The sequence below is a fragment of the Gigantopelta aegis genome, chromosome 10 (genome assembly GCF_016097555.1).
Source record: "Gigantopelta aegis isolate Gae_Host chromosome 10, Gae_host_genome, whole genome shotgun sequence".
Taxonomy (NCBI): Eukaryota; Metazoa; Mollusca; class Gastropoda; order Neomphalida; family Peltospiridae; genus Gigantopelta; species Gigantopelta aegis.
The window spans coordinates 8,191,168-8,215,569 of NC_054708.1; the positions used below are offsets into that span (position 1 = coordinate 8,191,168).

General features: G+C 37.2%; 2 protein-coding genes across 2 annotated transcripts in view; both read right to left on the reverse strand.

Moving 5' to 3' along the window:
* The window catches only part of LOC121382926 (hemicentin-1-like), a 140,748-nt gene extending 133,255 nt beyond the window's left edge, over positions 1–7,493 (reverse strand). Inside the window, exons 1-2 of the mRNA XM_041512607.1 lie at positions 7,256–7,493; positions 3,573–3,802 (exon numbers count right to left, since the gene is read on the reverse strand). Of these exons, the coding sequence (XP_041368541.1) occupies positions 3,573–3,802; positions 7,256–7,487 (462 nt within the window). The 5' untranslated portion in view covers positions 7,488–7,493. The remainder of the gene's footprint in view (positions 1–3,572; positions 3,803–7,255) is intronic.
* A 9,608-nt stretch (positions 7,494–17,101) lies between these two features.
* The window catches only part of LOC121384001 (eEF1A lysine and N-terminal methyltransferase-like), a 31,759-nt gene continuing 24,458 nt past the window's right edge, over positions 17,102–24,402 (reverse strand). The window contains exons 13-15 of the mRNA XM_041514139.1: positions 23,144–23,272; positions 20,607–20,883; positions 17,102–17,537 (exon numbers count right to left, since the gene is read on the reverse strand). Of these exons, the coding sequence (XP_041370073.1) occupies positions 17,534–17,537; positions 20,607–20,883; positions 23,144–23,272 (410 nt within the window). The 3' untranslated portion in view covers positions 17,102–17,533. The remainder of the gene's footprint in view (positions 17,538–20,606; positions 20,884–23,143; positions 23,273–24,402) is intronic.

The following is a 24,402-nucleotide window of genomic DNA, read 5'->3' on the forward strand; positions in this document are numbered from 1 at the left end:
GGTAATTTTGACACGTAGTCATAGAGTAGAAAGTCACTACAGTTTTTCCATATGCACCAACCCACAGACAGGATAGCACATACCACAGCCTTTGATATACCAGTCATGGTGCACTGGTTGGAACAAGAAATATCCCAATGGGCCCACCGACAGAGATCAATCCTAGATCGACCGCGCATCAAGCGAGTGCTTTACCACTGGGTTACATCTCGCTCCCGTGGCTGGAAAAAGAAATGGGCCAATGGGCATACTGACATCAGCTGAGTTCTTGACCACACAGCCACATTCGCCTCTCCCCAGGAGAGATTAAGAAAGGAAATGTTTTTTATTTAATGATACCCTCAACACATTTTATTTACAGTTATATGGCATCAGACATATGGTTAAGGACCACACAGATATTGAGGGAGGAAACCCACTGTCGGCACTTCATATGCTACTCTTTTCGATTAGCAGCAAGGGATCTTTTATATGCACCATCTCATTGACAGGATGGCACATACCACAACCTTTGATGTACCAGTCATGGTGCATTGGCTGGAGTGAAAAATCAGCCCAATGGGCCCACTGACGGGGATCGATCCGAAACCAACCGCACATCAAGTGAGCACTTTCCCACTGGGTTATGTCTTGACCCAAGAGATTAGGAGAAGAAACCTGCTAGCTCAGCTTAATGGAATGTGGTCGGTGGGGTTCAGCTCAGTTAGTAGAGTGCTCACATGAGGTGTTTGAGTCGTAAGATTAATGGAATGTGGTCAATGGGGTTCAGCTCAGTTGGTAGAGTGCTCACATGAGGTGTTTGAGTCGTAAGCTTAATGTAATGTGGTCGGTGGGGTTCAGCTCAATTAGTAGAGTGCTCACATGAGGTGTTTGAGTCGTAAGATTAATGTAATGTGGTCGGTGGGGTTCAGCTCAGTTAGTAGAGTGCTCACATGAGGTGTTTGAGTCGTAAGATTAATGGAATGTGGTCGGTGGGGTTCAGCTCAATTAGTAGAGTGCTCACATGAGGTGTTTGAGTCGTAAGATTAAGGAATGTGGTCGGTGGGGTTCAGCTCAATTAGTAGAGTGCTCATCATGAGGTGTTTGAGTCGTAAGATAATGGAATGTGGTCGGAGGGGTTCAGCTCAGTTAGTAGAGTGCTCACATGAGGTGTTTGAGTCGTAAGATTAATGTAATGTGGTCGGTGGGGTTCAGCTCAGTTAGTAGAGTGCTCACATGAGGTGTTTGAGTCGTAAGATTAATGGAATGTGGTCGGTGGGGTTCAGCTCAGTTAGTAGAGTGCTCACATGAGGTGTTTGGAATGTGGTCAGTGGGGTTCAGCTCAGTTGGTAGAGTGCTCACATGAGGTGTTTGAGTCGTAAGCTTAATGTAATGTGGTCGGTGGGGTTCAGCTCAATTAGTAGAGTGCTCACATGAGGTGTTTGAGTCGTAAGATTAATGTAATGTGGTCGGTGGGGTTCAGCTCAGTTAGTAGAGTGCTCACATGAGGTGTTTGAGTCGTAAGATTAATGGAATGTGGTCGGTGGGGTTCAGCTCAGTTAGTAGAGTGCTCACATGAGGTGTTTGAGTCGTAAGATTAATGGAATGTGATCGGTGGGGTTCAGCTCAGTTAGTAGAGTGCTCACATGAGGTGTTTGAGTCGTAAGATTAATGGAATGTGGTCGGTGGGGTTCAGCTCAGTTAGTAGAGTGCTCACATGAGGTGTTTGAGTCGTAAGATTAATGGAATGTGGTCGGTGGGGTTCAGCTCAGTTAGTAGAGTGCTCACATGAGGTGTTTGAGTCGTAAGATTAATGGAATGGGTCGGTGGGGTTCAGCTCAGTTAGTAGAGTGCTCACATGAGGTGTTTGAGTCGTAAGATTAATGTAATGTGGTCGGTGGGGTTCAGCTCAGTTAGTAGAGTGCTCACATGAGGTGTTTGAGTCGTAAGATTAATGGAATGTGGTCGGTGGGGTTCAGCTCAGTTAGTAGAGTGCTCACATGAGGTGTTTGAGTCGTAAGATTAATGGAATGTGGTCGGTGGGGTTCAGCTCAGTTAGTAGAGTGCTCACATGAGGTGTTTGAGTCGTAAGATTAATGGAATGTGGTCGGTGGGGTTCAGCTCAGTTAGTAGAGTGCTCACATGAGGTGTTTGAGTCGTAAGATTAATGGAATGTGGTCGGTGGGGTTCAGCTCAGTTAGTAGAGTGCTCACATGAGGTGTTTGAGTCGTAAGCTTAATGTAATGTGGTCGGTGGGGTTCAGCTCAGTTAGTAGAGTGCTCACATGAGGTGTTTGAGTCGTAAGATTAATGGAATGTGGTCGGTGGGGTTCAGCTCAGTTAGTAGAGTGCTCACATGAGGTGTTTGAGTCGTAAGATTAATGGAATGTGGTCGGTGGGGTTCAGCTCAGTTAGTAGAGTGCTCACATGAGGTGTTTGAGTCGTAAGATTAATGGAATGTGGTCGGTGGGATTCAGCTCAGTTAGTAGAGTGCTCACATGAGGTGTTTGAGTCGTAAGATTAATGGAATGTGGTCGGTGGGGTTCAGTTAGTAGAGTGCTCACATGAGGTGTTTGAGTCGTAAGATTAATGGAATGTGGTCGGTTGGGTTCACTCAGTTAGTAGAGTGCTCACATGAGGTGTTTGAGTCGTAAGATTAATCCACCTCGATGGACCCGTTGCTTTTTCCCTGACCTAATCAAAGTTACGTGGTTGATCTAGAGTCGATCGACTATATGTCAAAATTACCATATGTTTGATATCCAATGATTAATAAATCAATATGCTCTAGTGGTGTCATTAAACAAAAAACAAACTTTAACTTTAAGCAAAGGCCATGGTACATGGTGTTTGTCTTAATAGGAAAGGGCATATAAAAGATCCCTTGCTGCTTATTGGTAGAAGAAGCCAATTTAACAGAAATATTTTTCTCAGTATCTAGACTTCAGTGTGTTGAAATGACCATATGTTAGACAGCAAATAGCCACAGCTTAAAATATGTTGAGCTGCCATTAAAATCATTCTTCAATTCTTTACATAATATGAAATAATGATTACTTGGTAAGGAATATCAATTAACTGGTATGAAATACTGAATACTTGGTATGGAATATTGATTATTTGCTATGGGATATTGAATACTTCACATGGAATAATGAATAGTATGGACTGACTGACTGACTGACTGACTGACTGACTGAAGGAAATGTTTTATATAACGACACACTCAACACATTTTATTTATGGTTACACAACTGTATATGGTATCAGACATATGGTTAAGGACCATACAGATATTGAGAAAGGAAACCCACTGTTGCCACTTCATGGGCTATTCTTTTTGATAAGAAGCAAGGGTTCTTTTATATGCACCATCCCACAGACAGGATAGTAGTACATACCATGGCCTTTGATATACCAGTCGTAGTGCAATGGGCCCATCAATGAGGATTGATCCCTGACCGACCGTGCATCGAGTGAGCGCTGTACCACTGGGCAACGTCCCGCCCAGACTGAATGCATAAATGAATGAATGTTTAATGTCACCCCAGCATGAACAATATATTGGGTACTTGGAAGGTATGGAATAAATACCTGACTCTGTTTCTGCTGGATTAACGCGAGAACGTCCTCTGTGAGGTAGTAGTCTTTCGACCTGGCGTCGGTGAACACGTAGATGAAGGAGTTGGGTAGTGACACTTCCAGAGCCAGCTGTATTGCACCCACGCTCATCTCGGGACAGTCGCCTCCACCCTGCACGTACAGGGACCGCAACTCTCGCTGGAACTCTTCGGGGTCAGAAGTCACAAGGTATGGACCAATGTCTATTGATAAAAAACAAATTAACAACCACCACCAAGATTCTACAACAGTATACTGTAGCAAACAAAACAATCATCAACCATAACATATAGAGGTTATTACCAGTGTCAAACATAATATATAAAGGTTATTACCAGAATGTCAACCATAATATATAAAGGTTATTACCAGTGTCAACCATAATATATAAAGGTTATTACCAGACTGTCAACCATAATATATAGAGGTTATTACCAGTCAACCATAATATATAAAGGTTATTACCAGAGTGTCAACCATAATATATAAAGGTTATTACCAGACTGTCAACCATAATATATAAAGGTTATTACCAGAGTCAACCATAATATATAGAGGTTATCACCAGTGTCAACCATAATGTATAGATGTTATTACCAGAGCATCAACCATAATATATAACGGTTATTACCAGTGTCAACCATAATATATAGAGGTTATCACCAGAGTGTCAACCATAATATATAGAGGTTATTACCAGAGTGTCAACCATAATATATAAAGGTTATTACCAGTGTCAAACATAATATATAAAGGTTATTACCAGTGTCAACCATAATAGAGGTTATTACCAGTGTCAACCATAATAGAGGTTATTACCAGTGTCAACCATAATAGAGGTTATTACCAGTGTCAACCATAATATATAGAGGTTATTATCAGAGTGTCAACCATAATATATAGAGGTTATCACCAGAGTGTCAACCATAATATATAGAGGTTATCACCAGAGTGTCAACCATAATATATAAAGGTTATTACCAGAGTGTCAACCATAATATATAGAGGTTATTACCAGAGTGTCAACCATAATATATAAAGGTTATTACCAGAGTGTCAAACATAATATATAAAGGTTATTACCAGTGTCAATTATAATAGAGGTTATTACCAGTGTCAACCATAATAGAGGTTATTACCAGTGTCAACCATAATAGAGGTTATTACCAGTGTCAACCATAATAGAGGTTATTACCAGTGTTTTTGGTATCGTCAATACCATATATTAGGAATAAAAATAGTATTATGGGAGCCTCTGGCGAGCATAGTACATGTACTTTTTTTTTATTCCTAATACACTGTATATGAAATTGACGATACCGAAACACACAAGGGTAATAATCTCTTTATCTTATAATCTCAAGCTTAATACAATGTTTTTGTAAATTCCAGTCAGCCATCACATACTTTGATTACACTGGACATGCTAGCTAATATATGATAAATGTATTTATGAAATAAACTATTAATATTAGAAGGATTGGCATAAAACAATATTTTAATTAAACCATTAAATGGATTTAAAAGTATGAGTTTTTGTGTGTTTTTTATTCTTATCAAAGGGGGATCTTCCACATACATGTTGATAAATCAAGTTTATGCAAAACTATTACCCTGCTATAAAAAAGCTCATAAAAGTTTTTAATTCAATAATTTAATAGTTTAGTCTCACATAGTTTAAAGGTCTTTAAAGGTCATTATAGAATTATTAGAACCTTGGAAAAACGATCTTCAAAGTAAAAACAATTACTAGTACAACAGAGCAAGTAAATACTGCAGGAAAGACAAGGATAGCTCATCACAATTTAAATTATGGGTGTTTGGTGCCTATCAAATTAGAGTTATTCTCACTGTAATGTACTCGTACAGGCAACTTTTATCAAAACGCAGCAAGGGAGCTTTTATGTGCACTTTCCGACAAACAGGAACACACATACCATAACTATTCATATACTTGTTGTGGGGCAAGAAACAACCCCCCACCCCCACCCCTGTCCACCGAAAGCGATTGATCCTACAAAAGAACAGGGATACTCCAGATACGGGTTGCTCAATTTTGTTAGTATTGTAATGTAACACAGTTCATTAAAATACTTATTTATCCTGAAAATCATTCAAACAGCACCGTAAACAGAATTGTCAAGCTGAAGTCTACATTCTAATGAATTTTGGAAGAATTTAAGGCTTGGTCTGAAAGACATGCTTTCACATTGTGGCACTTGGTGTCTGACACAGAATTCAAAGAATTTCACTACTCTAGAAAGTAACAAACACGGTGAACTCTTTTTTCCATGCACATGCGGGTCAAAGATCGACACAAAGAATGACTAAATCATTCTAACAAATACCAGGTCTGTTTTTTGTTCTTGTTTTTTAAAGAATTACATGAATTTTAGAAATGTTTTTAAAAAATGTGTTTATCACAAGTAAAATTATTTTGAAACTTGTCTTTGAAATTTCCAATGTCTAAAACAAATGTGTCAGCAGATGAAGGAGCAGATATAGAATTATTTGTTGAATAGACATACAAATGATAACAGATGATTAGGAGGTGATATATAGCATACAAGTGATAGATCATTGGGAGATGATTTATAACGATGAACAAATAAAATAAATATATTGATCAGGGGTGGGAATTGGTGAACTGTAAAAAAGACGAAATCTAGAGAGGTCCCAAAAATTCTTGAAATCCTAGGTTAAAATCTGTGCCATCTGACACATTTTGGAGGAAAGGACGATTAAAATGCGATAAAACGCAATGTTCCATGAGAGGAAAACCACAGATCCGAGGAGAATTCCCAACCCTGATTGATTGATTTTTAAAACAACAAATGGAGTGGGCACAAGATATACAACTTACTAGGGCTTCTCATTAATACATACATGTCACGACAGTAATATATTTATGCAATTTAAATATGAACAGAAATAAATATTATTGAAAGAGAAAGAAATGTTTTATTTAATGACGCACTCAACACATTTTATTTATGGTTATATGGCGTCAGACATATGGTTAAGGACCACACAGATTTGGAGAGGAAACCTGCTGTTGCCACATAGGCTATTCTTTTACAACAGGCAGCAAGGGATATTTTATTTGCGCTTCCCACAGGCAGGATAGCACAAACCATGGCCTTGTTGAACCAGTTCTGGATCACTGGTCGGTGCAAGTGGTTTACACCTACCCATTGAGCCTTGCGGAGCACTCACTCAGGGTTTGGAGTCGGTATCTGGATTAAAAATCCCATGCCTCGACTGGGATCCGAACCCAGTACCTACCAGCCTGTAGACTGATGGCTAAACACGCCACCGAGGCCGGTTTATTGAAAGAGAGAACCAAAGAAAGAATAAAGTAAACAGAGAAAAGATATATATAATATATATATAATATATATAATATAATATATATATATATATATATATAATCCACATGGATGTGATTGTATGGTGGTAGTCACTTGAGATGAATAGGTTGATGGCTGAATAAATTAATTTCTATACTATTATTATTATAATAATAAATTTAATTTTATTCATTTTATTTTGTATTCACTGTAGTATCCAACACGTATACAAGAACAAACAATGAATGAATGAATGAATGAATGAACGAACGAATGAACAAACGAGTAAACAATGGTTAATGTTACCTGGATCATGGAATGGCACAAGAACATAATTATACAGTGGTTTTTCTCTCCGAGACAGTGCAGTCGCTAAAATCTTAGCAGCGCCCTCTATGACCTGTACCAAGTCATCGTACATGGATCCTGTAATGTCAAAAACAAATGCTAACGATGCCGCCCCAATTGGTGCATCAATGTCCTGGGATGACACCAACACACATGGAATGATGAGGAATCCCAACACCAGGGAGAGCATGGTGTATTTACGAAACCACATGTTCCTGTGAATGGATGAACGACACGATAACCGCATAGTCTTCTTTCTTCAGTAACTACTAAGAAATACACATTCCTTCAATGTTGATTATAATCCAGTTTTGACATCAAATTAAGGAGCAAGATATTGAATCATTAATAACTACTAAGAAATACACATTCCTTCAATGTCGATATAATTCAGTTTTGACATCAAATTACAAAGCAAGATATCAAATCATTAATAATTCATCACCACTACCATAGTCATACTTTAAAAAAGATTACATTAAAAAAAAAAAAAATGTTTTTGTTTCTTCCAGAAAAACAGAAAACTTCACAACTTAATATCCTTCAGAACTTTCACCCTTTGAACAATCAAGTAAAGTTTAGATAAAAACATGAATTACAAACAACCTAGAAAGGTTTTTGTCTTCTCTTTGAGAAGCTCTCACTGTAAAAAAAAGATAAGTTAGGATGTTGAACCAGCTGTTGGAAACTGCCACAAACTATAATATGTAGTTATATTTATCCTGACAGAGTTCCACAGGTCGTGATGGGAAGAGGAACACTACACGATTGGTTTATAACTAAAGAGAGACACCTACATCCCACGGTGTACACTAGTAGAACACGACACCATTTATCTATCACTGCAAAGACACACATACATCCAACGGTGGTTTACAGAAGTCAAATCCTCTTGGCAGGGTCAGAAAGCAGAGGGGAGGCAGCCCAGCTCTTAAACTCTCAGAAGCTGGAAGTCGTCTCCTCTACACGTGGCTGTGTTTGAAACCCAAGTAGCAGCAAGTGGTGATATAGTTTCTTTATTATCTTTATTGGCAAAAGAAGAAATACCGTGATTATTCCAGATAAAGCAATCAGCTAATGGAAATAGATGGTGCATACAAAAAGGTTAACATTGCTCCAGCACTGTTGATTGTTTATTGAAAGCATGTGTTGTAGTTGCCATTTCGTAAGTTGTATATTCCAACGAGCAGTCAATGCACTGTTACACAGACAAGACAGCACATCTCTCAGTTGTGGAGTACCAATTGTCATAGAGTGTTCATTAGTAGCCTAAGTGGTTGGTTACTGCAGCCTCCTCCATTGCTGCCTATTTATCATGTTTACAATTATACACCTCACTATGCTAGCTAAGTAGCGGTCTACTTTAAAAAATAACGAAGGAAAGAAGGAATGGGGTTTTTAACGATGCGTTCATCATATTTTAATTACAGCTATATGGCATCAGACATATGGTTAAGGATCACAAAGATAGTGAGAGAGGAAACCTGCTTCTGCCACAAAATGGGTTTCTCTTTCTGATTATATGCAGGATAGTACATACAAATAGTCTTTATTACAGCAGTTGTGGAGCACTGGCTGAAATGAAAAACAACCCAATGAGTCCACCGATGGGGATTGATCCTAGATCGACCACTCATCAGGTGAATGCTTTACCACTCCAATATATTCCAATTGGTCCATTTACGGCAATCAGTCCTGCAACATATTGCTGGGAATGGTGTATGTCTTTAGTGTCAATAAGAACCCATTCTATTAGCAATCTGCATTTGAAGTTGGCCAATTTAACATAGATTTCAAATGACAGATAGTATCTGTGTGTTGAGGGGTGGGACATAGCCTAGTGGTAAAGCATTTGCTTGATGCGCCGTCGGTCTGGGATCAATCCCCGTCGGTAGGCTCCAGTCAGTGTACCACGACTGGTACATCAAAGGCCGTGGTTTGTGCTTTCCTGTCTAAAGAATGGTGCATATAAAAGATCCCTTGCTACTAATGGTAAAATGTAGCGGGTTTCCTCTTTAAGACTATATGTCAAAATTACCAAATGACTGACATCCAATAGCTGATGATTAATAAATCAATGTGCTCTAGTGGTGTCGTTAAACAAAAACCAACTAATTAACTTATTATGTAACTTTAAAATCTGCTTAGCAGTAGTGTCTACTTAAAGTGTGATGGGTTGTGGGATCAACCTCCCATGATGTCCTGCTGGACTATCTAGCTGTGGTAACGTACAAGAGATTTGTATTTAACGAGGGGTGAAGGGAAAGGGATAAGGGGAGGGGAGTGGAGTGGAAGGGAAAGTGCTGGAATGAACTTTGTATCCAAAAATAGGGAGGGAGCAATAGGTCTGGGGGAGGATTTTTGGGTGGGGATTGGAGGTGGGGGATAGACGAAAATATTTACGATTTAAACAAATATAAATGTTAGGCTCCTATGTACATGTATTCAAGAAGAAAGCTGATCCAATCTCTTCACAAAATGTAACCCTCCCCCTTCAATATGCAAGACATGCACCTTTTTCCTAGTGCTCATCATACAAACTTGGTTTATTCCACAATCATTTAAAGGGAGATCAGGTTGATTTACAATCTATGTAACTAGCTGTGACAAATGATCACTGAATGGGAAGTTAATGACTTGGAAGGAAGCTGTTGCCCTCCTGTGGAGTGGACCCAGCGAGCTGGAGGAAGGAAATGCACCAGTCAGGTTTAATAACCGACAACTGGTGGAGGCAAACAGCTGTTTCCATGTTACTGCTTTGTAAAACAAACCTCTCACTCATTAGACATGACTCTTCTATTTATGTAGCATTCTTACTGCCTGCTTTCCGCAGATAAATGGCAAAGTGGCAGGAGTTATTGCAGACATCAATCTTTTGATCTCAGATGCGTTCTTACGTGAGTTCAGGTGAAAGAGATAAAAGAAACAAAAAGAAAGATTATTGGACTAGATAAAAATACACTCACAAAGAAACTCACAGTATTTAGTATGATCACAGGTTATATCTCACAAATAAACTCACATCATTTAGTATGATTACAAGTTATAACTCACAAAGAAACACATATTTTAGTATGATCACAAGATATAACTCACAAAGAAACTCGCATCATTTAGTATGATCACAAGTTGTAACTCACTAAGAAACTCAAAACATTTAGTATGATCACAAGTTACAACTCACAAAGAAACATCTTTTAGTATGATCACAAGTTATAACTCACAAAGAAACTCACATCATTTAGTATGATCACAAGTTATAACTCACAAAGAAAATCACATTATGTAGTATGATCACAAGTTACAACTCACAAAGAAACACATCATTTAGTATGATCACAAGTTATAACTCACAAAGAAACTCACATCATTTAGTATGATCACAAGTTATAACTCACAAAGAAACTCACATCATTTAGTATGATCACAAGTTATAACTCACAAAGAAACTCACATTATGTAGTATGATCACAAGTTATAACTCACAAAGAAACATCATTTAGTATGATCACAAGTTATAACTCACAAAGAAACACATCTTTTAGTATGATCACAAGTTATAACTCACAAAGAAACATCATTTAGTATGATCACAAGTTATAACTCATATAACCCACATCATTTAATATAATTAGAAATTATAACTTTCATTTAATATATATAATTTAGAAATTATAACTTTCAGTTTATCTTTGGACAAAAATAACACACAAGTTTGGTGCTAGTATATATTGTGAGCATATAATTTATATGCCGAGATGAAAATTATATTCTGTAGCTTACACAGACACAAAGAAAAGTTAAAAAACTCATCTCTATAATGAACATGCCAGTAATTCAAGTAGAAATTATGGCTATAATTCATGACTATCTCTGATGACAGCATGACACCCAACAGCCAATGTATTTTTTGTGCTGGGATGTCATTCATTCATTCATTGGATGACACCCAACAGCCGATGTATTTTTTGTGCTGGGGTGTCATTCATTCATTCGATGACACCCAACAGCCGATGTATTTTTTGTGCTGGGGTGTCATTCATTCATTCATTTGATGACACCCAACAGCCGATATATTTTTTGTGCCGATGACAGCATATTTTTTTTGTGCTAGGGTGTCATTCATTCATTCATTTGATGACAGCATGACACCCAACAGCCGATGTATTTTTTGTGCTAGGGTGTCATTCATTCATTCATTCATTTGATGACAGCATGACACCCAACAGCCGATGTATTTTTTGTGCTGGGGTGTCATTCATTCATTCATTTTTGATGACAGCATGACACCCAACAGCCGATGTATTTTTTGTGCTAGGGTGTCATTCATTCATTCATTCATTTGATGACAGCATGACACCCAACAGCCGATGTATTTTTTGTGCTAGGATGACTGTCAGATGACAGCATGACACCCAACAGCCGATGTATTTTTTGTGCTAGGGTGTCATTCATTCATTCATTCATTTGATGACAGCATGACACCCAACAGCCGATGTATTTTTTGTGCTAGGGTGTCATTCATTCATTCATTCATTTGATGACAGCATGACACCCAACAGCCGATGTATTTTTTGTGCTGGGGTGTCGTTCATTCATTCATCTGATGACAGCAAGTGAAGATAAGATTAAGACAGCCATTTAAATTAGCAGTAAGTGAGACAGAAAAATCTATTCTTTAGACTTGTATTACATTATAGTACTTGAGGATAAATTTAAACAATGTTTATAAAAAATATCACATTTTTACCACCCTGCTTAACCTTTACAGCTGTTGAAAACGAAACCAAAGTATAATTTTCTTGGATTCCAAATCTCCATTTTTTTTTTACAATGAAAAATGTTTATTTTTAACATGGTTCTGCCCCCACTGTAACTATTTCGGTAATGTTAATTACTAAAACATGTCTGCGGATGTCAGCTGTAACATAAATTGGTGTGACAAGCAAATGCACAGCAACACAGACCAAAGAAAGGAATGTCTAAAAGTTTGTTTTGTTTAATGACACAACTAGAGCATGTTTATTGATTTATTTATCATAAGCTTTTGGATGTCAAACAGTGCACTACAACTGGTATATCAAAGGCTGTGGTATGTACTATCCTGTCTGTGGGATGGTGGATATAAAAGATCCCATGCTACTAATGGAAAAATGTAGCAGATTTCCTCTCTAAGACTATGTCACAATTACCAAATGTTTGACATCCAATAGCCAATGATTAATAAATCAATATGTTCTAGTGGTGTTGTTAAATAAAACAAACTTTAACTGTCATCTACCATTATGGTTATTATCACACGACATACATTGTGTCAACTGTCATAGTGCACTAGCTACAACAAAAAGTTAATGTTTGTTTTGTTGTTCAACAACACTACTAGGACACCGTGACCTATTAATCATTGGCTACTGGTTGTCAAACATTTGCTAATTTTGACTTATAGTCTTCACAGGAAATCTGCAAGATTTTTTCATTAGCAGCAAGGGATCTTTTATTTGCACTTTCCCAAAGACAGGACAGCACATACCATGGACTTTGATACACCTACAGCAAGGTCAGTTAATGTTATAGTGCAAGAGCTGCTAGGAGCGAAAATAACAGTAAATATGCAAGGACACCTCCAGAAAGGTAATGTTATGACATCAAATACTATTTTTTACTTCTGAGCTGAAAACTGGAAGCTTCATTGCTTCATATATTTCATCACTGATAAAAACAGAGCAAAAACATTAATTTATTTCATTTCAACTTATTTTCGTGCTTATATCCAATTAAGGTTCAAGCACACTGTCCTGGCCACACACCTCAGCTGTCTGAGCAGTCTGTCCAGGACAGTGGGTTAGTTGTTAGTGGCTACTGAGAGAGAAGAGGGTGTAGTGGTCTTACACCTACCCACCGAGTCGTTAAAACTCGCTCTGGGCGGGAGCCGGCACCAGGCAGCGAACCCTGTACCTACCAGCTTTACGTCTGATGGCTTAACCACAACACCAGAGTAAAACCAAAGCCAAATTAGAAGAGAATGTTTGAGATACCTGAGCACATTTTAAACTACGGCTGTTGGATATCTAACAAATAGTCATTTTGACATTTATACGAGGAAGAAAAGATGTGAAAATCCATCATAATAAGCAGTTCTCCAATAAGCAAGACAGTGCATACCACTTTGATGTACCTGTCATGTTATACTTTTGGGACATAAAAACGCAAAAAGAAGGCAATCAATCCTGCGACCCATCATACCTCAAAGCAGAATTGAAGAATGGGATGAAGAATTGAAGAATGGGATGAAGAATTTAAAAAATCACCACATTGTCTACCTTTTTCAAATAGCAGTAAATAACAGGCATCAACAAGGTGCCTGGTAACCCATTTACAGGTTACCACAAAATACAGATCTGGTAACATACACTACTAGGTTACCACACATTTATTACCCTAGCTGTCACTCATAACAGGGAAAATAACTTTCATATTTTCTCAGTGAGAAATATTCTGTATTGGTGTAACACGCACTACAATTGGATGATTTGATGCTTACAGACCAATGACCATGTCTGTACTAAATATGACATCATCATGATTTGTGATTAGGGCTTTCTGTTTTCAGTGTTAAATTTGTAATAAAATGTTAGTTTAAGGCAATTCATTGTAGATTTTTTAGCAGAATATATAAAACTTTGGGTTTTGAAACTTATCAGTTAACGTGATTGAAATACAAAATTATAGCAATATTAAAACAATTAGTTTACATCATTTCTATATACATGTATGTAGAGTATATAAAAAATACAGGCTTTTTAAAAATATATATAGCTGGGTAATAAACAGAGGATTCGTCACGAGTATTTTTTAATATGGAAAATATCAACCGAGTCTATGTCAATCGGTATTTGTCGAGACTCTGCTGAGACAAATACCGATTAACTAGACGAGGTTGATATTTAACATATTAAAAAACATGAGTAGCGAATTCTATTTATCCTATAACACTTCTAAAATAACATTTTAATTAAATTTTTAGTAAATCACAGTACTAAAGTCGCAGCCATTGGTAATATGACGTCATCACGATTAGCACCGATTAGTTTGACTTCACGCATTTTAAACAAACCTTTAAAAACATTACGCTCATGTACACGGGTCTTGTTGGCTTGTAAGCAAATGACCCATCCACAGCAATACATTACCTGGAGACCTTGCAAATTTGCATACCATTATTAACCGGGTTAATAAAGTAAATTATCACATGGGTTTATGACATGGATATCATGGTAATTTATAGGATAAATAGAATAACAAACTTGGTGCCAGTTATTATAAATTTTATGTCCCTCGTGAAATAATTTTCTCTTAACACTCCCTAAAGCTTGTGACATAAATTTTATAATGGTAACTTGTTTATTATCCTCTATTTGTATTTCCATTAATATCACTATAAAATCCCTTCACAAACACACAGATACTTTCTTATACACTCAACACATTTTATTTACTGTTATATGGCGTCAGACATATGGTTAAGTACCACACAGATATTGAGAGAAAAAACCTGCTGTCGCAACTTCATGGTCTACTCTTTTCGATTAGCAGCAAGGGATCTTTTATATGCACCATCCCATAGACAGGATAGCACATACCACTGTCTTTGATGTACCAGTCGAGGTGCACTGGCTGGAGCGAGAAATAGCCTAATGGGGCCACTGATCAATCCCAAACCGACCGTGCATCAAGCGAGCGCTTTACCACTGGGCTACATCTCGCCCCCATCTTATACATTGATATCACTGTCCTCACTGTACTGTGTATCTAAATAACACTCAACTGATCAAGTCTGGGTACTGTACATTCATATCACTGTTCTCACTGTGCTGTGTATCTAAAGAACACTCAACTGATCAAGTCTGGGTACTGTACATTCATATCACTGTCCTCACTGTGCTGTGTATCTAAATAACACTCAACTGATCAAGTCTGGGTACTGTACATTCATATCACTGTCCTCACTGTGCTGTGTATCTAAATAACACTCAACTGATCAAGTCTGGGTACTGTACATTCATATCACTGTCCTCACTGTGCTGTGTATCTAAAGAACACTCAACTGATCAAGTCTGGGTACTGTACATTCATATCACTGTCCTCACTGTACTGTGTATCTAAAGAACACTCAACTGATCAAGTCTGGGTACTGTACATTCATATCACTGTCCTCACTGTACTGTGTATCTAAATAACACTCAACTGATCAAGTCTGGGTACTGTACATTCATATCACTGTCCTCACTGTACTGTGTATCTAAATAACACTCAACTGATCAAGTCTGGGTACTGTACATTCATATCACTGTCCTCACTGTACTGTGTATCTAAATAACACTCAACTGATCAAGTCTGGGTACTGTACATTCATATCACTGTCCTCACTGTACTGTGTATCTAAATAACACTCAACTGATCAAGTCTGGGTACTGTACATTCATATCACTGTCCTCACTGTACTGTGTATCTAAATAACACTCAACTGATCAAGTCTGGGTACTGTACATTCATATCACTGTCCTCACTGTACTGTGTATCTAAATAACACTCAACTGATCAAGTTTGGGCACTGTACATTCATATCACTGTTCTCACTGTGCTGTGTATCTAAATAACACTCAACTGATCAAGTTTGGGTACTGCACATTCATATCACTGTTCTCACAACTGATCAAGTTTAGGTACTGTACATTCATATCACTGTTCTCACTGTGCTGTGTATCTAATAACACTCAACTGATCAAGTTTGGGTACTGTACATTCATATCACTGTTCTCACTGTACTGTGTATCTAAATAACACTCAACTGATCAGGTTTAGGTACTGTACATTCATATCACTGTTCTCACTGTGCCGTGTATATAAATAACACTCAACTGATCAGGTTTAGGTACTGTACATTCATATCACTGTTCTCACTGTACCGTGTATCTAAATAACACTCAACTGATCAAGTTTAGGTACTGTAGTTTTACTTACGTAAGATTTTATGGAGAACAAAGTACTTTTCTTGACGTTTATTAACATTTTTAAACAGCTTAAATATTTAGAATCAATGTTCAACTGGTCTGCAAGTCAATTTCTAATGTGAAAAATAAATATCCTATGTGGAGTGGAGGCTAGTAGGCCTCAAAAAGGATAAAATTGCGCATTTGAATTTATTTTTCTTTTTTTTTCATCAGTATTTGATATGTCAGTCACACAACATAACTTATTCAGGTCTACTAAAAGATATAGATCCTGTAACCAGACAAAGCTGAAAGTTTGCTTTGTTCAACTACACCACTAGAATACATTGATTTATTAATCATCGGGTATTGGAAAATATTTGGCAATTTTTGACTTGCAGTCTTAGAGCAATCCGACTACATTTTTCCTTTAGCAGCAAGGGATCTTTTAAATGCACGTTCCCACAGACAGGACAGCACATACCACAACCTTTGGTATACCAGTTGTGGCGCACTGGATGGGTACATCAAACAAATGCCATACTACAGAATCCCTCTTCAAATAATGACATGAGGCAAACGTTATACTACTAATGCATGGCATTAACATAGTATTTGGGATCGATCCCTGCCAGTGGGCCCATTCGGCTATTTCTCATTCCAGCCAGTGCACCACGACTGGTATATCAAAGGCTGTGGTATGTGCTATCCTACCTGTGGGAACGTGCATTTAAAAGATCCCTTGCTGCTAAAGGAAAAATGTAGTCGGACTGCTCTAAGACTATATGTCAAAATTACCAAATTTTGACATCCAATAGCCGACAATAAATCAATGTGCTCTAGTGGTGTCGTTAAACAAAACAAACTTTATTCATCTTAACACCATTGAAGGTTGTAGCTCAGTGGTAAAAGTGCTCATCTGCGGGGTCACAGGTCACAAGATTATCACCCTCTATGGGGCTGGATAATTTCACCATCCTCTACTGTCCATGGAAAAGTGCTCATCTGCGGGGTCACAGGTCACAAGCTTATCACCCTCTATGGGGCTGGATAATTTCACCATCCTCTACTGTCCATGGAAAAGTGCTCATCTGCGGGGTCACAGGTCACAAGATTATCACCCTCTATGGAGCTGGATAATTTCACCATCCTCTACTGTCCATGGAAAAGTGCATGCATGTAAAAGATCCCTTGATGCTTTGTTGCTGGGAGTAGGCCATGTGGCAAACACAGGCACCTCTCTGTCTCATCTAAATAACCAAATAGTCAGTTTAAAAAATGTTACACCTGTTATTTGTAATACAACCAACAAAATTTTGTGCTCCATATTATATTATGTTATATACATAAAAAACAACAACAAAATGTCCACTAGCTAGCAAAAAAATACGTTTATTAACATATACATAAACTAAAAAAACAAAACATACTAGTCTTGTATTCCAGCTAACTAAAAGTTGCATTTTGGAACAAATTATCATAAGTTTTTGTTAAATGCTCCATTACACATTCTGTTGTCAATTAATATGTGACATACATGCAATCAACATATAATTGTTGCTTAAAGAGTACCCGAACTTGAATACAGGGGACATAATATTTAATAAAATATCAGGTAACCAGATGTCGACTCATGTGCTTTTCACATATTAGGTAACCGATTATTTGGTCAGTTGACTTATACTGATGTAACCAGTGGGTTACCTAATCACTGCTAACTTGCATAACCGTGGCATTATCTTCAGATGAAACATTTACTTTAAACTAAATAAATAATAACAAATAATTAATAACTTTACACTTCACAAACCGAGGAGGCTACAAACAGGATCTCCAATGAACTAGGCATCAATTATAGTATTAAACAAAGAGTACTGGTGAGGTACATGATACGTCCATCAGGAGTTTGATGGAAAACCATATCTATATTAATGAATATGTTAGGGATATGATTCAATTCTAATTATGTGAAATTTTTGCAATGGGATGGATTAACAGTTTGTTTTGGATTAACCACCATCCCAAGTTGTTTCTACATGTGGTTTGATGGTCCTGTATGCATCTCTATACAAGATATGATGTGGACAAGGATTTACTGTTATGTGCAGTAGACCGTGAAAAGTAGGTCACAGTGACCTAATAATAGAATGCAACATACCGCCATTCCAAGTTGTTCCTACATGTGATGTTTGATGGTCCTGTATGCATCTGCATGCAAGATATGGTCCAGACAAGGATTTACTGTTATGTGCAGTAGACCGTGAAAAGTAGGTCACAGTGACCTAATAAAAGTACGCGATACACCGCCATCCCAAGTTGTTCCTATATGTGACGTTTGATGGTCCAGTATGCATCTGTATGCAAGATATGGTCCGGACAAGGATTTACTGTTATGTGCAGTAGACCGTGAAGTATAGGTCACAGTGACCTAATAATAGTACGCGACACACCGCCATCCCAAGTTGTTCCTACATGTGAGGTTTGATAGTCCTGTATGCAAGATATGGTCCAGACAAGGATTTACTGTTATGTGCAGTAGACCGTGAAAAGTAGGTCACAGTGACCTAATAATAGTACGCGACACACCGCCATCCCTACATGTTAGGTTTGATGGTCCTGTATGCATCTCTATGCAAGATATGGTCCATAGATGGGCGTATAAAAATAACACACCAAAACACTTGTAGTCCATCCGATCCTCCTACAAAAATGTTTTTTGTAAATAATTTCAGTTTTGTTTGACATAAGAAGAAAAATAATAGTGTTTTGGAAACAACAAAAACTCCACTATTTTTGTGTCCAATTTAGAAAACAATCAGCTCAGAAACAAATAACTTTTAGTAATTTCCATAGCATGAAAAAAGGCGTTCTTGAGTTTGTCATTAAAGTAATATGAAATAAATGTATTTAAATTTGATGAGTTTATTTCCAAAACCATGATATACACCAACTTCCAGACTTCAGAGTTAGCAGTACAGGTATACTGGTGTTAGTACAACTCAACTGAACAACTAACAATAAAGTTTCTGTAAAAACTAAATATATCCTCATTTAACAGTATGCTAAAACTGCAGCTCTGAGTCATATACACTACATCACACTGCAGTAAAAGCATGTTTTTCCCAAAATAACATAAATGGATAACATGCTAGACTGTTCATACAGGAAAGGAAGGAAGGAAACGTTTTATTTAACGATGCACTCAACACATTTTATTTATGGTTATATAACGTCGGACTGTTCATACAATGGGTAGAGTGATTCTGTGATTCATATTTCCATGAACATCAAAATGTATCAACCTCAATTTTTAAATGGCAGTGAATAGCAGCATGTATTGACAAAAAAAGAAAAGAAGAAAAGTAAAAAAAGAAATAAAGAAAAAGAATAACCACAAGATCACTGAGCCAAGGAATAGGAAATTACTGTTTAGCTAGAGGAAGGAAATGTTTTATTTAACGATGCACTCAACACATTTTAATTACGGTTATATGGTGTCGGACATATGGTTAAGGACCACGTAGATACAGAGAGAGGAAACCCGCTGTCGCCACTTCATGGCCTACTCTTTTCGATTAGCAGCAAGGGATATTTTATATGCACCATCCCACAGACAGGATAGCACATACCACAGCCTTTGATATACCAGTCGTGGTGCACTGGCTAGAATGAGAAATAGCCCAGTGGGCCCACCGACGGGGAACGATTCCAAACCGACCGCGCATCAAGCGAACGTATTACCACTGGGCTACGTCTCGCCCCCTGTTTAGCTAGAGACCCTCCATTTTGTCTAAAATTACACTTAGGACATAATCTCACAGTAATCACACAATAAGCTCAACATTAAAAAACATTAAAGAGATAAATTTCTTGTTTTAAAAGTAGCTAGGAGTACGTTATGTCCTTTTCAGCATTTGGCTGCTATTTTCATAATTTTGTCGTCCTGGTAGTAAACTAAATGTAATGTTTGTCTGACCACTTCCATGTATGTTTTGTCAGCAAAATAAAAGAACCCCCCCCCCAAAAAAACATCCTAAGCATTTGTCTGCCATTTGCATAATTTGGTCTTCTTGGCAGTAAACATAACGTAACATTTGTCTGATCAGTGTAATGTATGTTTGGTCAGCAAAATGAAAGAATAAAAAAAAAACACCCCAGAAAGAAATCAATAAACATTGAAAATTAAGATGCTCACTTATTGAAGACAACCAAACTGTATGACAGCTTCCCCCCACCCATCACATTTTGGAACGAGCATCCCCAAAAATGTATATTCAACAAGTGACAAAACAAGAAACATGAACGAACACTTTTGTCACCTGATCTGTAAGTTATCTAATGCCTGTAGCAGATCTATTTCAGACGACTTTGCCGTTGCTTGAATATACGAGTTCATGCTTTTCACTGTTTGCATAATGTTTGTTAAGTATGTTGTTTTGTCTGTGGTATTTGACACCCGTTTAATGGCGAAGACCGTCTCATTAACTTCGCTCTGAATGGCCACAATGAACACTGCACTGAAGATCTTGCCCAGTCTCTCCATTATGGCTGTTTTCAAAGTTTCATCGCGGCACACAAGATTCAGAACAAACACACCTGAAAGTAGTTAAATTGACATAATAATTGTTTTTTGTTTGTTTTTGTTAATGACACCACTAAAGCACATTGATTTATTAATCATTAGCTATTGGATGTCAAACCAGTCTTAGTGCACTGGATGGAACGTTGAGATAATAAATGAGGAATAATCAAATCTACTCTTGTTTAAACAGAACTGATGATACTGGCACATTCAGTTACCAGCCGTGTTTATTTAGATATCTAGCCGTCCACCCAAACTCTTCTTGATAAATAGCGCTAATTTTTTCTTATCTTATTCAGCTTTACAATCAGAAAACGTCATCATTGACACAAGTTTCCAACGTGAAATATGTAATTTTGAACCTAAGTTTTTCAAACTCAAATTGTAAGAAAACAACTAGATGTGTGTCATATTTTAGGGGACATCTTAGTGAGTCTAATTACCCAAATAAAATTTACAGAAGAACTTGATTAATATTTTATTAAAATATTTTTTAAAAACCCTTCAACCACGATCCTTGACGTCATTGTACCAAAGTTTATTTTTACTTTCAATCGACGATGAGTAATCCCAAACCATCATCTTCTTCAAAGTCTGTATATTTTTTTATGTGCGGCGAATATATCATTTAAAAATTTTCATCTTTCATTAAATAATAATGTTCAACATGATTCAAACAAAATATTTCAAATAAAATTTACACAAATATAGAATGGTTTTTTGGTGTGTTTTTTTCGATACTGTAATAACAACCTTAATACGAATACCAATCAACAAAATACACTGGACATGTTTGATTGTTCTTCTACTATGTTCTAGTGTTCATAAAAAAAGTAAAATTGGTTTCATTTGACGACACAGGCCATAGGATTTCAAATTTCATGGGAAACGCTTTTTCGGTTCCGTGCCTTGTGATCATGGGAACCGATCGGAAACTGTTTTTAGGTTCCGTTAAAACAAGTCATGGAAACCCATTTTTAATACCACTGATTTTAAATTATCGCAAAAATCGGTGTAAAGAGACATGTTTTCAAACTCAATATAAAATTGATTTTCCACACGCCTTCTCCATTATACACATGCTGTTGTGATTTTGACAGCTAAATAAAAATAATAGTTTAGGCCTACGTCATTTCCTCCCATAAACGAAACCACAGGAAATAGTGGAGCCTATTTGATTGCCACCTTCGGTACTCCAGTACACGCGTGACGTCGACTTTAATTTGTCAACTTCAGTGACAGTAGTCAGATTAAATATTTTCTACAAAATTATATTTTAATTTAAATACAAGTTTTTGACCCTATATTTAAGAGATACATTACAAATAATTAGTATCAGTGACTTTGATTGACATGTGTAATGTGTTTTATTTGAGTGCGTATTGGAACTCTGAATTGGGTTTACCTAAACCGGAACACAGAATGTTCGATTAACACAACAATCCTAATCGGGTCTTGTGATTGTGTCAAACACACTCTTTACTCAAAACATATATTTAAAAAAATAATTATATGTATATTATTTTCGTTGAATAGTCGTACTCGATATAATAATCATGGGAAACAAAATTTCGGTTCCGTGGTTTTGCCGACACGCTACTGGTAACGATCGTTACCGTGAAATCCGATGGCCTGTGATGCCACTAGAGCACATTGATTTTTTTATCTTATCATCAGCTATTGGATGTCAAACATATGGTCATTCTGACACTGTTTGTTTTTTAGAGGAAACCCGCTGGCTACTCTTTTACGACAGGCATCAAGGGATATTTTATTTGCGCTTCCCACAGGCAGGATAGCACAAAGCATGGCCTTTGTTGAACCAGTTAGGATCACTGGTCGGTGCAAGTAGATTACACCTACCCATTGAGCCTTGCCTGTAGACCGATTGCCTAACCACGACGCCACCGAGGCCGGTAGTGTTCATAGAATCAAGATAGATAATTCCTGTGAATTCTGACAGCTTTGTTTAGGAAGACTGGCCGTGTCTCGACTACAGTTGAGAATGGTTTTTTATGTTAATTTTGCATGTCTTGACTACAGACAAGAATGGGAATGAAAAAGTTAAAGGACCATATGATGTATACTTTGAAGATATATGAGGTGAATACTAAAAAAAGTTGTTGTTTTTTTACAGTGGTTTGTACACACAAGAAAATGACAATAATGTCCCAAATGATGTAGTAATCAAACTTTGGCTGCTTTTATTAACATCTCATGATTCGTTTATAAAGAAATAGTTTTGTTCCACTGTGAAATTATAGCACAACTTACCACCATCAGCTATGATCGATGATGTCGTTTTCAAGAAATCTGTCTCCAAAAAGCTGATGGGAGGACAACTCAAACCAAGCGTTCTGTCCTTGCTGTCGATATCAAACAACACTGTGTCGTACGTGCGACCTGATTAAAACACAATTTTACATTAACTAAACTAATTACAGAAAACAATTAACTAATTGTATGGAAAGTTAACTTTTTTTAGCATTTCAGATCAAATCAAGTCTACATTATAAAAATTATTTTATGTATCCAAAAGAAAAAACTAAATCTGAAAAACTACATCACTGTCTAACATTTGGTTACTTCGACACTTTGTGGATAAAGAGAGAAAAACCTGTGGCTACAACATAGGATATTCCTACCAAAGTGGCGTAAAGAATACTTCATAATATTATGCACTTTCATAGACAGGGCAGTACATACCATGGTCTTTGATGTACCAGTTTTGTTACATGGGTTAGAACTGGAAATGACAAGAGTTCAACAAGTACAACTAATCCCATGACACATCACACTTCAGCCAAGTGTGGTGTGCATAGCCTATGCGACAGAAGCAAGTTTCTTCTTTTATTCACCACAGTGACTACATCTCACTCATTTCCTGGTGTTAATGTTAAAAACAGTTAAGCAAACTAAAAGTTTGTTTTGTTTAACGACACTGCCAGAAAACATTATTTTATTAATCATCGGTTATTACATGTCAAACATTTGGTAATTCTGACACAATGTCTTAAAAAAAGACCTGATACATTTATTCCATTAGTAGCAAGGGATCTTTTATATATACTTTCCCAAAGATATTTTCTCGTTCAAACCAGTGCACCACAACTGGTCAAAGGCCGTGATATGTGATGTCCTGTCTGTGGAGAAGTGCATATAAAAGATCCCTTGCTGTTCATGGAAAAATGTAGCAGGTTTCCTCTGATGATTACGAGTCATAATTACCAAATGTTTGACATCCAAAAGCCGATGATTAATTAATCAATGTGCTCTAGTGGTGTCGTTAAACAAAACAAACTAACTTTTTCCACAGACAGGACAGTCCATACTTTGGCTTTTCATATACTAGTCGTGGTTGGAAAGGGAACAAAAACAATCAGAGAATGGGTCTACTGAGGGGATTTGATCCTACGACCTAAGCAACTCGGGCGAGTACTCTGCCGACTGCGTTAACCAAACTAATGAACCCAGTAATCTCTATGTAAAGTTAAAGTTTCTTTTGTGTGATGACATCACTAGAGCACATTGAC